Source organism: Mustela nivalis (genome assembly GCF_964662115.1).
Source record: "Mustela nivalis genome assembly, chromosome: 14".
In the NCBI taxonomy this organism is placed as follows: Eukaryota; Metazoa; Chordata; class Mammalia; order Carnivora; family Mustelidae; genus Mustela; species Mustela nivalis.
This window is the reverse complement of record NC_139033.1, coordinates 81153781-81169891: the sequence shown is the minus strand read 5'-3', so window position 1 is coordinate 81169891 and position 16111 is coordinate 81153781. Positions and strand designations below refer to the sequence as shown.

The 16111-nt window shown below is 45.8% G+C and overlaps 1 protein-coding gene across 1 annotated transcript in view; it reads left to right on the top strand.

Annotated features, from left to right (window-relative positions):
- The first annotated feature begins 5 nt into the window (after nt 1-5).
- The window catches only part of CDC45 (cell division cycle 45), a 33787-nt gene continuing 17681 nt past the window's right edge, over nt 6-16111 (top strand). Inside the window, exons 1-9 of the mRNA XM_082697493.1 lie at nt 6-164; nt 288-347; nt 1115-1207; nt 2591-2728; nt 3696-3842; nt 10429-10484; nt 12087-12135; nt 13459-13520; nt 15385-15435. Of these exons, the coding sequence (XP_082553619.1) occupies nt 114-164; nt 288-347; nt 1115-1207; nt 2591-2728; nt 3696-3842; nt 10429-10484; nt 12087-12135; nt 13459-13520; nt 15385-15435 (707 nt within the window). The 5' untranslated portion in view covers nt 6-113. The remainder of the gene's footprint in view (nt 165-287; nt 348-1114; nt 1208-2590; nt 2729-3695; nt 3843-10428; nt 10485-12086; nt 12136-13458; nt 13521-15384; nt 15436-16111) is intronic.

Genomic DNA, 16111 nt, shown 5'->3' with positions numbered 1-16111 from the left:
GATTGGTTGGATCCTGGGCCAATCGGACGAGTCCTGATTTGGCGGGAGTCTTGACCACCCCGGCAACTCTCAGGAGTTTCTGCACTAACTCTTGGTGTCCGGCCGCCGTGGCCATGTTCGTGTCGGATTTCCGCAAGGAGTTCTACGAGGTGGTCCAGAGCCAGGTGACCCCTTTTCTTGAACTTCGTGGCCTTGTCGGGGGGAAGGGATGAGAGGGAGCGGTCGCGGGAGGGCACCAGGGGCCAGTGTTCGGGTCTCTGCGTTCAACTGCGCTCTTCTACCGACAGAGGGTCCTTCTCTTCGTGGCTTCGGACGTGGACGCTTTGTGCGCTTGCAAGATCCTCCAGGTAAGCCTTGCGTACTTTGGAAGGGAAGGGCCAGGGCGAAAGGTGAGGATGCAGGCGGGGCCCCAGGAGGAGTTTGGTGCCGGGTGGGCTGGAAGTCGGGGCTGGAGGTGAGCAGAGTAGGGAACCTCTCTTCACCCCTGCCCCCATGATGAGAGCTCAGGCTACCAGAGGGGCTGGAGCAAAGGAAACCTAGGGAGGGGCACTCCTCGCTGGCAGGAGTATTGCGTGGGTTAGGGAAGGATTCTGCAAAAAGCAGGAATACTAGTCAGTATTTTGCAATAACGTGGGACAAAAAAATGGTTGCATTGGAGAGACCCTTAGACCCCGCGTGTCTTCGCGAATGTGGGGTTTCAGACCGAGGACTCTGTGATAACTGAGGGCACCGTGGTTTCATACACAATACCAGAAATTCAGATTCCTTCGTCTATTAGGGAAGATCATTGGTTCTGTTTTGTATATGATCCAATGTTTACATGACCTTTGCTCAGGCCCTTGGGTGAGGCACTGCTTCTCAGAAGAGCTAGAAATAAGATCAACTTCCCCCCCCAATGTTTTCCTTTCCTAATTTTCAAAAATTAGGCAAAGTTGATAGAATGATACAGTGAACAGTCATATCCCCATAACCTAGTTTTCCCCATTAACATTTTACCATTCTTACTTTATCACATGTCATTCATTTCTCAATCCATCTTTTTTTTTTTAAAGTGGTTTTCAAAGTTAATTGTAGATGTCCTAAATTTGATAGGTTTGAAATTAATATCTCTCAGGCCCTGTTCCAGTGCGATCACGTGCAGTATACCCTGGTTCCAGTTTCTGGGTGGCAAGAACTTGAAACTGCATTTCTTGAGCATAAAGAACAGGTATGGAAGAAGTATTTTGGAATAATTAGTCTTATTTTACTCAGTTGCAATTTCGTACTACATAGCATTCTTTCTATGTCCACAATAGATTGTATGTATATTTAACTATCAGCTATATTAGACAACACGGAAGGAAAAAATGAGCTATACAGGGTGACTTACCCTCAAGTTGTAGAGACAAAATTGACAACCAAAAAAAAAAAAAAGATAGTGACGGCAGACACCCTCTGCCTTTGAATTTGTGTTGCAGACATTTTCATTGTAAGTTGCTTAGAGTTTAGCAGTTAGTTTTTGATATGGCCTAGTTAAAATTATGTTCCACTACACCACTAGTTTACATTCTCTCTCCAAGAAGAAGTATCCCAGCTTCCAAATGTTAATCCAGGAATATGTCTTCTCACTTTGCAATTTAAACAGTAGAGGCCAGGACTCCTGGTACCTCTGCATGGGGCTATACTGAAAGATGGAACATTTTATTTTATTTTATTTTATTTTTTTTTAAGATTTATTTATTTGACAGAGAGAAATCACAAGTAGACAGAGAGGCAGCCAGAGAGAGAGAGAGGGAAGCAAGCTCCCTGCTGAACAGAGAGCTCGATGCGGGACCCGATCCCAGGACCCTGAGATCATGACCTGAGCCGAAGGCAGCGGCTTAATCCACTGAGCCACCCAGGCGCCCCAAGATGGAACATTTTAGATCCCACAGGGTAGAGCTGTGGTAGGGAAGAGGATCTTTGGGGTCTGTGGCCACATTTTGGACTGTCTAGCAGAGATAAATCCTTGCCTGGAGCTCCTGTCATCACGGAAGGAGCATACTGGTGCCAACTTGGTGTTTATAAGGAAGGGATTCTCTATAGTGATAGGACGTAATAAGACTTAATTTAATATTATGTGCCCATTGAGTATGGGCTGCCCAAGACTTGCTACAAATTTAGACCTGTGTGACGTTGTTAGTACAGAGAGGCAGCACAGTCCGGTAGGGTGACTGAGATCTGCAGAGGCTCTGTTATGCCTTTAAAATCTTGGTCTGTTGCTCGTCAACTTCTTGGTCCTGTGCATCAAACTGGGTCATGCTGAGCCTCCACGTGCTGCTCTGCGAAGCAGAGACAGTGACAGTCACAGGGCTAGCCATGGGGCCTGTTTCATGGTGTCATCATGGAAATGAAATAGCATGTGGAGTATGTTAAAGCACTAACACAGACCAGCGCTTGCCATTTTTAGTCCAGGACCAGCGCTTGCCATTTTGGGTCCAGGTCCAGGCCTTGACCAGTGCCAGGGGCTTGATGTGTCTCAGAAGAAGGACTTAGGGGCCTAGTAGGCTGAAGTGAAGAACTTCCTCAAGGCACTTACTTCACAACGTCCTCTCCTCTCTCCCCTTTCCAGTTCCATTATTTTATCCTCATAAACTGTGGCGCTAACATAGACCTGTTGGATATCCTCCAGCCTGACGAAGATGCCATATTTTTTGTGTGTGACACCCACAGACCAGTCAACGTCGTGAATGTGTACAATGATGCCCAGGTAACTCGACCTTTGGGGCACATGTCTTCCCTGAGTTCTGTCCATCTTTCTGTACCTCTTATATTATGGACAACATCGCATCTGGTGATCTAAGCAAGGCACGTATCCACCTCTGCTATAGGAGTTGGAACAGCCTGAGGGGCAAGAACCTGGTTTTGCTTTTCTCTGGTGAGAAACATGGTGCCTAAGCCTTGGAGGCGCTCAGAATGTATTTTGGAATTCACTTCACCTTTGAAGTGTAGGGATCAGAAGTCTGCACTGAGCCTGCCCTCCGAGCTCAGGCCCAGCTGACCTCACTGAATAAAAGTATCTAGAGGCATTAGCCCTACAAGTGGGGCTAGCACTTTCTCTGTCCAGCCAAAGGGTGGTGTGAGGACCAGAAGACAATAACGTAAGAGGCCACTATTAGCCTAAAATGGCCATGCTGTGCTTCCTCTTTGAGCCCCAGCAACAAGCATGGAGTCTGGCACAGGGCGGCCACCTAACCATTCTCTGAGTTGACCCTCCCCAATCCCTAGCCTTGTTATCAAACGGTTGGCCCTGAAGTTCTCTCTCGAAGCAAAATCAGCTTGGCCCTGCTTCTAGAGGCAGCAGTTGTATGCACTGAAGTGTCACACATCTTCAGGTTTTCCATCAAAGTCCAAGTTGAAGGATATTCATTTTCTTTGCTTAGTGTGTGGCGTAAGAGGGAGCTTTTTTCTCAGACTTCAATGACTGGGGATAGTTTTAAATCTTTGGAATTTTCTCTTATTGTGTGGTACAACTCCAGTGCCTTGGGGAGCGGAAATGAAAACAGGAAAATGCTTGAGAAGTCGGAAATTCTTCTCTCAAACAGGGGACTCTTTGTACAGAAAACTGAACGAGTCAGCTCATTGGGAAATAAGATTCTCCAGGAGAAAAACATGTGATGGAGAATTTTCTGTCAATGAGAGAGGAGAGCCTTGATTGCTTTTTGTTTTAACCTTAGATCAAACTACTCATTAAACAAGATGATGACCTTGAAGTTCCTGCCTATGATGATATCTTTAGGGATGAAGAAGATGATGAAGAACGTTCAGGAAGTGAAAGTGACAATGGGTCAGAGCCTTCTGAGAAGCGCACACGGTTGGAAGAGGTGAGTTTGGAACTTCCCATAGTTTTGAGGAACTTGTTATTCCCATAGGTCAGAGGTCAGACTGGAGCCTGTGGGGCCCAAAGTTATCTGGGACTCAGCAGGCGTGGGTCTTGACCCTGAGCTCTGCCATCCCCTGTCTATGTGGCCTCAGGCAGGTTACTGAACTTCTCTGACCTTTGACATCCTTGTCCTTACAGTAGAATTTCATCAGATGAGATGAAACTTAGAATGGCTCAGCTCTTCACTTAGAGAACATACTTTTTAAAAAAGTGATACAGAGGGATGGCTTGGTGGCTCAGCCAGTTAAGCGCTCTATTCTTGGTTTTGGCTCAGGTCATGACCTCAGGGTCTTGAGGTCAAGACCTATGTCGGGCTCCACATGCGATGCAGAGTCTGCTCAAGATTCTCTCTCCCTCTCCTTCCACTCTGCTCCTCCCCTTGCTTTCTCTCTCAAATAAAAAATAAAATCTACCAAAAAAGTGATAAAGAAAAACAATAAATAGCATAAACATCAACTCCCTCATTTTCTCAAGACTTGCTCTCTACAGTCACCATGAGGAACAGCATGGGTCTGTAGCTCTCAGCTAGGTTCAGTCCCCAGTGGTCACTCCAGGGTAAGCCTCTTGCATGCAAAGATTAGAGTAGTTTGAGCCTCGTGACTTTTGGGTCCGGGGTGCTTACCTGATCTGGGGCCTGGCCAACAGAAGTCGCCTACCCAATATGGTGGCTTCTGCTACCTGGGAAATTAAAGATGGCAGGTGATTATTCCTTTAACAGGAATGTTTTCCTTTAACAGCCATGTTTTATTTTATTTTTTTTTTTTTTGAGATATTATTTATTTATTTATTTATTTTCTTAAAGATTTTATTTATTTATTTGACAGAGAGAGATCACAGTAGACAGAAAGGCAGGCAGGCAGAGAGAGAGAGAGGGAAGCAGGCTCCCTGCTGAGCAGAGAGCCCGATGTGGGACTTGATCCCAGGACCCTGAGATCATGACCTGAGCTGAAGGCAGAGGCTTAACCCACTGAACCACCCAGGTGCCCCAAAGATATTATTTATTTATTTGACAGAGAGAGAGAGAGAGATCACAAGTAGGCAGAGCAGCAGGCAGAGTGGGGGCGGGGGAGGGAGGCAGGCTCCCTGCTGAGCCTAGAGCCTGATGTGGGGCTCGATGCCAGGACCTTGAGATCATGACCTGAGCCGAAGGCAGAGGCTTTAACCCACTGAGCCACCTAGGTGCCTTGGGCCATGTTTTATTCTAGTTTTCAAGTGTTATGGAAGAAGCTGAGGCCTTTTGGCTCCCAATCCTTGGTGTGCATGCTGAAACTTGCGTCTGAAATGTTTTGGGCTCTTCCCTTCATCCTTGGCCTGACACTTCCTAATAAGGTGCTTGAGCAGAGCTCTTTTGAGCCATTTTGGGGACATTCAGGACATTCTGTCCATCTAGGGGGCATGTTCTGCAAAGGTAGGAATGTTTTCTCCTTGCCTTCCCCGCCTTTGACCAGTCCCTTCTGTAGAGTTTTGGGTGGTCTGATCAGGGACCTCAGGCACATTCTGATTCTCTTTCCTCTTGATCAACTCTTTTTCTGTTCCACTCTCTGGCCAACTTATGGTCTTCATCTTCTAAGCTTTGATTTCTAAGAGCTCTTCTTTTGTGATCTGATGCTCCTTTATTTATAGCATTCTTTTCTCTGTTAATGAGTTGCTTTCCATCGGGCCCCACTTATCAGTATCTGGTGGGATTGTTCCCTGGGAACATTCACGTACTGCAGATTAGAATCTTGGAATTCTACATCCTGACTAACAAGTATATCAACACCTAATATGTGCCAGATATCGGTTAGGCTCTAGGGTCCCCGGGGAGAAAAAATTCCTGTCTTCACAAAGCTTCCTTTGCAGTGGGGGAGACATATGGAATGTATAAATGAACATAGTTCAAGGATGGTTTCCAGGGGAGAGCTGTGTTGCTTGAGGAAAACTAAAACAAGATAAGGGGCTGGACAGGGAATGGGCAGCTTTCATGAAGGTGGACATGGACACTTGACCTGAATGAGGAAGGAAGGAGCCAGGGAAATCCCTAGGATCTTCCAGCATTCAGTGTAGCATGTCCACAGATACAAGGGCTCTGTGGGGGGGATAGGCAAGCAGAACTGACCAGTGGCTTTGGCGTTAAAGAGAATGTCGATGGTTCCTAATGTCAGAACCCATCAGAACTTCCATTAACTTTCTTAGTGCATCTATTTGGAATCTGAGTTTGTGAATGCTTTCTATGATACTCATAATTATATACATAATTTTCCACTGGCTTTTTTATTTCTTTTAGAAGTTTTATAATTTTAGTGTTTTTTTAATTCTTTATTTAAATTCAATTTAGTGAACATATACTGTATTAGTTTCAGGGGTAGAATTTAGTGATTCATCATTTGCATATAACACCCAGTGTTCATTGCTTCAAGTGCCCTCCTTAATGCCCATCACCCAGTTACCCAGCCCCCACCCACCTCCCCTCCAGCAAACCTCAGTTTATTTCCTAGATATCCATGTCTCTTATGGTTTGTTTTCCCCTCTACTTTCATCTTATTTTATTTTTTCTTTCTTTCTCCTATGTTCATCTGTTTTATTTCTTAAATTCCACATATGAGTGAACTTGTATGGCATTTGTCTTTCACTCATTTCGCTTAGCATTATGCCCTCTAGTTCCATCCATGTCATTGCAAAATGGCAAGATTTCATTTTTGAATAATAATTCCATTGTGTATTTTATATATATATATATATGTATATATATATATATATATCACATCATCTTTATCCATTTATCTGTTGATGGACATCTGGGCTCTTTGCACATTATGGCTGCTGTAGACATTGGTGCTATAAGCATTGGGGTGCACATGCACCTTTGAATCACTGTGTCTGTATCCTTTGAATAAATACCCAGTAGAGCAGTTCCTGGGTCATAGGGTGGCTCTATTTTTAACTTTTGAGGAACCTCCATACTGTTTTCCAAAGTTTGTGTTTTGATATTTTTCTAATGTGTACAACAGTTAAAAAGATAGTACAATGAATACCCATATACCTTTCATCTGGATTCAGCAATTTTTCATATTTTCCTTTTTTTCCAGTTTGCCGCCTTTCTACATATGCTTTTTTTTTTCCCCGCGGTTCATTTGAGAATGAGTTGTGGACACCATGATGTTTCCTGACAAATACTTCCATATTCATCTCCTAAGAACATTCTCTTCTATAAACACAGTACCATCATCATACATAAGAAATTAGTAATGTCATCTATTCAACCCATATTCCAATTTCTTTAATTGCCCCCAAAGTAGATTTTTTTTTTTTAAGATTTTATTTATTGATTGATTTGACAGATCACAAGTAGGCAGAGAGACAGGCAGAGAGAGAGGAGGAAGCAGGCTCCCCACCTAGCAGAGAGCCCGATGCGGGACTCGATCCCAGGACCCTGGGATCATGACCTGAGCTGAAGGCAGAGGCTTAACCCACTGAGCCACCCAGGCGCCCCTCCAAAAGTAGATTTTATAGCTGTTTTTGTGTCTGAATCATCCAGCCAGAGTTGACACAGTTGTAACTAACTATTCTCTTTAATCATCTGTTAACCTAAACCGGGATCCCATCTCTTTTTTTTTGTTTTATTTTGAATGACATTGGAAAGCAGTCCAATTTTCTATATTTATCACTTGTTCATGGAGTATTTTTCTTGCTGCTCTAAATTTGTATTTGCTCTCTTTCAAGTTTAGGCCTACGTACCTGATTTTAATAAAAATTAACACTTTTTTTTAAAGGATTTTTTTTATTTATTTGAGAGAGAGAGAGCAAAGGGAGAGTGAGAGGGGGAAGCAGACTCCTCACAGAGAAGAGAGCCCAGTGTGGGGCTCCATCCCAGGACCCTGAGATCATGACCTGAGCCTAAGGCAGATGCTTAACCAACTGAGCCACCCAGGCGCCAAAACACTTTTGAGAATACTTCAAATGTAATTAAATCCTCATGATTTGTAAATACACTTATATCCAAGATATATTCTCAGAAATATTTTTATTTATAAAGGTGCATACTCAAAGAGATTTAGAGAAAACAGGCTATAAATGTAGAAATCTTAGATTCCTTTACTTCCCTTACTTTCCTCTATTTATAATGTAAGTTTCTAAAAAAAACCAGCCTCTGTGTACATTTAGATCCACATGGGCTGTCCCAGTGGGATAAATTTTGCTTCAACGACAGAGCATGATTATAAAACTCAAGTGGATAAGTGAAGCCTATTGTATTTATCTAGTTTCTACTCAGCATGTTCTTTCTTCCATCCTCACATCCCAGGGTTTTTTCTTTTCTCATTTTCTTCTGTTTATAGAAACGCCCTTAACCATATATTTTTTTCTTTTTTTTTTAGAGGCAATCTGCTGGCAGTAAATTCTCTTAGTTTTCCTTTTTCTGAGACTTTCTTAATTTTTTTCTCTTCGTTCCTGAAAGATATTTTCACTCTGTGTGGGATTCGGGGTTAGCAGTTCTTTTCTGTCAGCACTTGAAAGTTATGCTCCTTCTTCCAGCCTCCGTGGTTTCTGGTGAGAAATCTGCTGCCATTCAAACTGTTTTATCCTATAGGTAAAATGTCACTTTCCTTTTGTTGTTTGTGAGATTAAAAAAAAAAAAAAAAATTGGGGGCTCTAATGGTCAGAAGTTTAATTACAATGGGTCTTGGTGTGGATTTCTTTGGGTTTAACCTATCGGGACTCAGTCAGCTTCTTAAATCTGTAGGTTTATGTCTCTTGCCAAATTTTGAGCCATATTTCTTCATTTTTCAGCCATTATTTCTTCAAGTGGGTTTTCAGCCAGTCCTTTTTCTCCTCTCCTTCCAGGACATCAATAACATGAAGGATAGGTCTTTTGTTGTAGGTTCACATGTTAGTGAGGTTCTGTTGGTTTGTTCTTCCAGTCTGTTTTCCTCTCTTGATCAGACGGGATAATTTTTTTCATTGTACCTGCTGGTTCTTTCCTCTGTTTCTCCATTCTGCTCTTGAGCCCAACCACTGAGTTTCTATTTCAGTTATTATACTTTGCAGTTATAAATTTCTCTTTGATTCTTCTCTATTTTTCTACTTATTCGTAAAAGCTTCCTGGGTTGTTTTTTTTTTTTTTTTTCCATGCGTTTCAACTATGTTTCTAATTGCCCATTAAAGAATTTTTGTGGTGGCTGCTTTAAAATCTTTGTCAGATACTTCTAACATCTTTGTCATTTTGGTATTGGCATTTATGGGTTTCTTTTTTCGTGTGCTCAGTTTGAGATATTCCTGGTTCCTAGTGTGATGAGTGCTTTTCACATGAAACCTGGACATTTTTATATTACATTTTGAGTTTCTGGGTCTTATTTAAGCCTTCCATTTTATCTGCTTTCTCTGACATCACACTGGCAAAGCAGGGGGCGGGCAGCATGATCCCTTTATAGCCAGGTGGAGGTAGAATTTCAAGGTTTCCCACTTAACCTCTATTAGCCATGAGTTGCTCTTTGTTACCACTGGGTAAGGAAGGTCCAGGCTCACTATTTGGCCTCCTCTGATACCACTGCAGTGAGCATGTTGGGAGGTGTTGCAAGTGAAAGGTGGAGGTGTTACAGGTGGGAGATGTTTATCAGGGTGGCAGTCTAGGCTCCCACTTGATCTTTGCTGGCTGAATAAGGGTGGGGCCACAGTGTTTTTGGTATGGTGGCTTGAGTGGGCTGGTTATTATCTCAAAGCTTTCTGTCTTTAGAGGCTGCTCCTCTGAGTCCTTGGCTTTTGTTAGGACTTTTTCCTCTGTGCCTGTTGGTGTTTCCAGATTGCCGGCTTCTTCAGCTTCAAGTCTAGGATATATAAGCCCATACGAAAACCTGGGGAACTCATCTGTACCTCACTCCTCAGGTCCTAGGACCCCCAGCTTGTTGGCCTTCCTCTCCACCTTTCAGAGTCTTTTGTTTGCTTTCTATGTATATTGACAGGGTTTTCAGATATATTTACATTTCAGATATATAGGGAAAATTAGATGGAAAATTTCCATCTTTCTGGAAGCAGGAGCCTTGGGACCATAGATTTATAAACCTGCCACGCTACCTCATGCCTTTGCTGTAGGAACTGAAGGGGTCATGTCTATCAAATTAGAGGAGTGGCTGGCACGTGGAAGGATATAGGAAACATTAGTGCTTATTAATCTGGTGGGGAAGCCAGTATGAACTGGCGATGTACTTATCCTGGATCACACAGTCGTGGGGAGAATTGAAGGCTGGAATGGACCGACGGAGCGCATGGCCAGTGTAGCAGGACCAGGCACTGGAGAAGCATCTGCTCCTGTCCACAATCTGGTATCCTCAGTGCCAGTGGGCCAGAGGAGTCCTGGCTATTCCCCATCTCAGTTTCTCTTTCCTCCAGGACCAGCCTGAACTCAGGACATGGGAATGAATGACCCATGTTTTCCCTCTGGGGGATGGGGGCCCATGCCTGGTGGCTTGTGCCTCATCAGAACCTTCTTGGGCTACAGGGATAAATTCCTGGCTTCTTTGTTCAGCCCTTTGTTCTCTTTGTCCCCGCATCAGGAGATAGTGGCACGAACCATGAAGAGGAGGCAGCGAAGAGAGTGGGAGGCCCAGAGGTAAGTGTGCATTTGAAGCAGTATGCTGTGCCACGGAACCCGTAATCTCTGTGGAATACTTGTGTTTTCCATGGGGCCTGGATACATTTTTTTTTTTCCCACTTGAGAGCAGTTCATTTAATTTAGAAATTCTGGGTCGGTGGCTCCAGGAGTGAGCATGTGGCCCCTGCATTGGAGAAGAGCTCTGGGTCTCCTCTATATCACCCTGTAGTCTCACGAGTGGCAGGACTGGGCCCAGAGGTCTCTCAGATACATGCTGTTAGGGGCAACAGTCCCTTGTCTTTTATTTTTGTAGTTTTCCAGATGTACTTTTATTTGTTAAGTTCTTTCTAAACGAGATAGATGCTAATTGTGTAAAGGTTTCCATAGAATAAAAGGGTATGCAAAGGAAACAGAATTATTTCTAATTCCTCTCCATATTATCAATTTTAAAAAGTGAAGGGCTCTAGGGACGCAGGGGCAGCTCAGTCGGTTCAGCAGCCATCTCTTGGTTTCAGCTCAGGTCATGATCTCGCAGTCATGGATCAAGCGCCATATTAGGCTCTGCACTCGGTGTGGAGTCTGCTTCAGATTCTCTCTGCCTCTCCCTCCTGCTCACTCTTTTTCAAATGAATAAATAAAATCTTGAAAAAAAATAAGTGAAATGCTCTAAAAAAAAAAAAAAAAACCTGGAAAGGTGTGTATAGCTTGAGGTGACTGTTTAGGCGTGCTGTTGAGCTGAGAATTCTTTGCTAGACCCAATCCTTGATTTGTAAACAAGTATTGTTCTCAGCCACCCCCTCCTGGAAGGACATTGAAAAACCATTGTGGGGACGCCTGGGTGGCTCAGTTGGTTAAGCAGCTGCCTTCGGCTCAGGTCATGATCCCAGCGTCCTGGGATCGAGTCCCATATCGGGCTCCTTGCTCTGCAGGGAGCCTGCTTCTCCCTCTGACTCTGCCTTCCACTCTGTCTGCCTGTGCTCGCTCTCGCTCACTCTCTCTCTGACAAATAAATAAATAAAAATCTTTAAAAAAAAAAAAAAGAAAAGAAAAACCATTGTGGAAAAACCATAAGGAAAGAAGAATGAATAGAATCCTATTCACTGATCGGAAGAGTTTCTGACTTTGGGTCAATCTTCCATACTTGTGCATATTTTATATAATCATAATATGCAAACCATTTTGCATTTTTTCACTTAATATAACCAGTTTCGATAGTTCCAAGCAGCTTTTATAACATGCACTGTACTTAACTTGGCCAGTCCCCTTCTTTTTTGAACCGGAGGTTACTTCCAGTATTTTGCCACAATAAGTAGGGAGACGATGAACAGCCTTGGGCACACGGTGCTGTTTGCTTGTTCCTTTGAACTGTTGTGCAAGAGTAATTTCTTAGAAGTGGGATTCTGGGACTAGTCTATGCCATTTTACATTTTTTGTTGCCACAAGCCTTTTCTGTCAACGTCACTTCCTTCCCTGCCCTGTACATGTATACCCTGTGAAAGGGTCCGTAAGTGGCTGACTTAATCAGTGTTTCTCCGAATACTGTCAAGTTTCAGCATTTTCCAAATGTTGGTCTTCCTTGCACTGCTTCCTGCTGAGGGCCTGCATTTTATGTCATTACAGAAGAGATATCCTCTTTGACTACGAACAGTATGAATATCATGGGACGTCGGTATGTATGGATGGGTGTACTTCAGCATAGAGTTCTGATTCTAGGGCTCAGTGTCCTAAAACATGAGGAGGAATGAGCATAGGCTTTAAAGCCACAAAAGCCTGGTTTGAACCTGGGGCAGCCCCTCTGAGGCTTAAGCTTCTTCTCCATAAAAGGAAGAGTACTGCCTTCATTTCTGAGGCAGTTCTTAGGTTGGTCCTGCACACTAATAGGTGCCCCTAGGACAGCTGCTTTTATTTGTGTTCATCATCAAAAATACAGAACAAGTCTGTTTCAGTCTCTAAGAAGAGAAACTTCGAGAATTTCAGAGGCCTCGAGAATTTCAGAGAATTGCATATTATGGTGTATGTTACGGAACGGAATTTCACATTGAAAACATACTGTGTTGACTCTGGAAGTGTAGAGCAGAGCCCAGGGCTTTAAGGAGCCCTCGAATATAAGTTTCCAGTAAAATATCTTGTGTTCAGTTTTAGCATTTGGCCCTGGGACCTTGAACTCTGAATACCATATTTCTAGTATCCCTTTTCCTGTCAAGGTCCCATTGTCCTTTGAAGGATCATCTTTTGTCCTTTTGGCTCTGCCCAAAGACATGGAAAATTCTAAGCAGTGAGTGAGGTGGGTTGGGAGGCAGAGGCCTGGCTCCTTTCACATGTGTAAACCATTCCCTTGGAAATTCTGGTGGGCAGCCCAGTGTCACAGCTAATGGGACTTCAAAGTCTTCTGGTTGGACACTGATGCCTCTTGTTGTCTCCCAACAAAACCCAGACTCTGCTCACAGGGAGCAGATGCTTCTGTCTGCAGACAGCCCTGTTAGAAAGAGCCCCCCACAGAGGTCCTGAGGCACCCTCCCTCTTTAACGTCCAGGTAACGGTAACAAAGGCCCTGCCTCACCCAGCCTTCCTGGTAGTGTGTGTGTGTGTGTTTAAGGCCACCAGCCTTCCGGGAAGAGCATGTGGACATGGGCCTCAACCCATGGGGGCTTCAGTGCCTCCCTGGGTATCACCAAGGCACCAGTGAGATGCGTAGAGGCCCAGCACGATGCTGTACCCAGATCTTTTCCTTTGCATGACAAAGTGTGCACCACAGGAATGGTGAATTAACAGAGGACCCCCCGTAAGTCACTTGAGTTACTGTCTTCTTCCCTCAGTTTGACCAAGAATCCACCCACGCTTCCTTCCCTAGCTGGGAAGACCTTCAATCTTCAGGGGCTTGGCTGGGACCCTAGATAGCTCTGGTCTGGCCCAGGTGTGCAGCCCAGCCCCAATGTGTACCCTTCTTTTGAGCACAGCTGCCTTAGATCTCAGCCTTCTTTTTTTCTTGCAGTCAGCCATGGTGATGTTCGACTTGGCGTGGATGATGTCCAAGGACTTAAATGATATGCTGTGGTAGGTAGGCCCCACCAAGATCAGTGCTGTGTGGGGCTTCCTTCTCTCCAAGCAGCTGTCCTCCCACAGTGAGAACAGGGTCTGGAGGAAGACATCTCTGTGGGGTTTCCCACCAGGAATATCAGACACAACCCCTTTCCGGGAATTTTCATAGACCTGCTTTTCTTCCTGAGACTCTTGCCTGCCTATAAAGTTCTGGGGGAAATGGAGGGGACACTGTTGGATGCAGAGGGTCGAGGGTGGGGCCTGACTATAGCTCTGCCTTTCCCACCCTATCATTCAGCTTTGATGCCTGGTCAATTTGTAACAGAAGGAGCATGGAATTTGAACAAAACAGGCCTTGCTAGACATGTTTGCATCCCTAATGTGCAGTGGAATCCAGCACAGGAATACCCATTAACCCACCTCTGAGTTTGCGACATAGGCCATAAGCATGAGTGCTCAACACAACTTAGGCTGGTTTAGAAACTAAACCCAGAGTCTGAGCAAAGAAAGTCTGGATCTGGTCTGCTCCACCCCCCTCAGCCCTCTGCTCGGGTCCTGGTTTTCTCCTCCATGAGATGAGGGGGGGAGGCCCTTCCTGGCCCTGAGCCCATAGTGGGGACTATAATGGTCTTTGCTGAATCAGGGTTTTAGGACAGCCAAGGGCTGGGGCAGGACCAAGGCACTGGCCACACTGAAGCCCAGAGTTGCTGTGTCATCACCCTGAGCTGGTGACCAGCTGTAATCCACAGACACTTTGCTCAGTTCTCTTTGCCTCAGGTCCTCGTCCATCGTGTGGCCTGACAATCCCATACCTTGGCACAGGGGCCAGCTTGTAAATCAAGAGATCTTGCAGCAAGGTCAGGTGGGAGCCCTCTACCTTGCCCTGTAGCCACAGTGTGTGACTGCCATGTCAGCACTGTGGAGCCTTTGTTGAGCACCTGCTGTATACTCAGAAGTACCCTTGACAGCCCACCCAGGACAAGCACCCCAGCTGAGCACTGATGTCAGAATGTGGCCCTGTGAAATGCCTTCAGAAAACTCCAGAAACAGCACAAGGACAATGAAATGCATGTGTGGAACGGTTGGAAGGAGGAAGGGTAGATCAGGGAAGACATAGCAGGGTGGCCTTTTTTTGAAGAAGACCTTCTGAAGAGATGCTTGCTGTACTGAGATAGGGTGCTCAAATACCCTGCCCCCAGGTGAACCTTCCAGGGCGTCCTCTGCCTTACCTATACCCAGCATCTCTGGCTATTCTCGGCTCTCACCCCAGAGGAGGGTGTTGAAGGATGCAGCCTGGAGACTGACTGAGGGTACACACCTGAGGTCCTTGTCCCTCTTGCCAGGGGCTGGGCACAACCCTGGGGAGGTCAGGCCAACTGGGTCCCCATGATCATCTCATCCACAAAAGATGAGCTAAGAGACAGGACTTTGGAAGGCTCTTAAGAGGCCTAAATGCTATTGCTCCATGTCCCACCATTTTAAAACAGGGAGACATGGGCGTGTTGAGGGTCTGCTATCCTACAGGGTATATTGCATAGGGGGCGGGTGGCACAAGGGGCTAGGAGGGGGAACGATGCGCCAGGATCCACTAGCACCTGAATGCGGTGTCTGCTGTAGTCCCACTCCAGCAGGATGAGAGTAGAGAGTGGTGGGGTCAGCCAGGACACAGAGACAGTGTCAGGCCTGCCATCCTTGCCCTGGGAGATCTTTCTCTTGGGTCCCCAAAGTTCCCACGGCAGTTACACTGGGCCAGGACCTCTGAGTTGGCCCCATAACCTTTCTACCCTGCAGCGGAGATACTGCCTGTCTGATGGTGGACCCGGGCCAGGCCATGTTGGCAGGACGCTCCTGTGAGCTTTGTTGCCCTCTTCTCTTCCAGGTGGGCCATCGTTGGACTAACAGACCAGTGGGTACAAGACAAGATCACCCAGTAAGGATGTGCTCCCTCAGATTGTCTGAGGTTGGCCTGTGCTGTGGCCTTGGGCCTGGCCTGGTTGCAGCCCCATGTGGCAGTGGGAAGTTGGGTGGCAGAGCCCTATGGAGGAGGGAGTGGGCCTTGGGCCTGGATCCTCCTCACTGAGGAAGGGCTTAGGACTAGGACCTATGGTGGAGTGGTGTGTGACCTGGTGTGGATGCTGTGTCCACCCTTGGGGAGCCCAGCAGATGGAGCCAGAGGTGAGGGAGGGAGCTCAGTCTCCCTGCTCTCCACATGTCCTTGTAGTGGGGAGCTGGGAGGAGGAGGTGAGGGCCCCAAGAATCCTGCCAGGAAGGGTGGATGTGATCTCAAAAACATGGAGAAGGCTGGCAAGGACTGCCAGGAGGACTGGCATGGAGCCAAGTCCTCTTTTGCCTCTCGGTGGGCAAGCTTTGGTGCTCCCCAGCCCTCCTGATGGAGAGCTAAAGGGCTACCCCAGAATGTAGACACCAGGGAGGCATGGGGTACTGGCACCCACTCTCATCCCCATTCTGGTGGCCATCAAATGGGAGCTCCAAGGGAATCAACAGAGTCCCATACCCTAACCTTGTCCAAGGGCACCCTTGCCTATCAGGTGGCACAGCTTTTGTGCATACTGGACCCCTTATGCATTTTGCAGAGATCCCTGTGC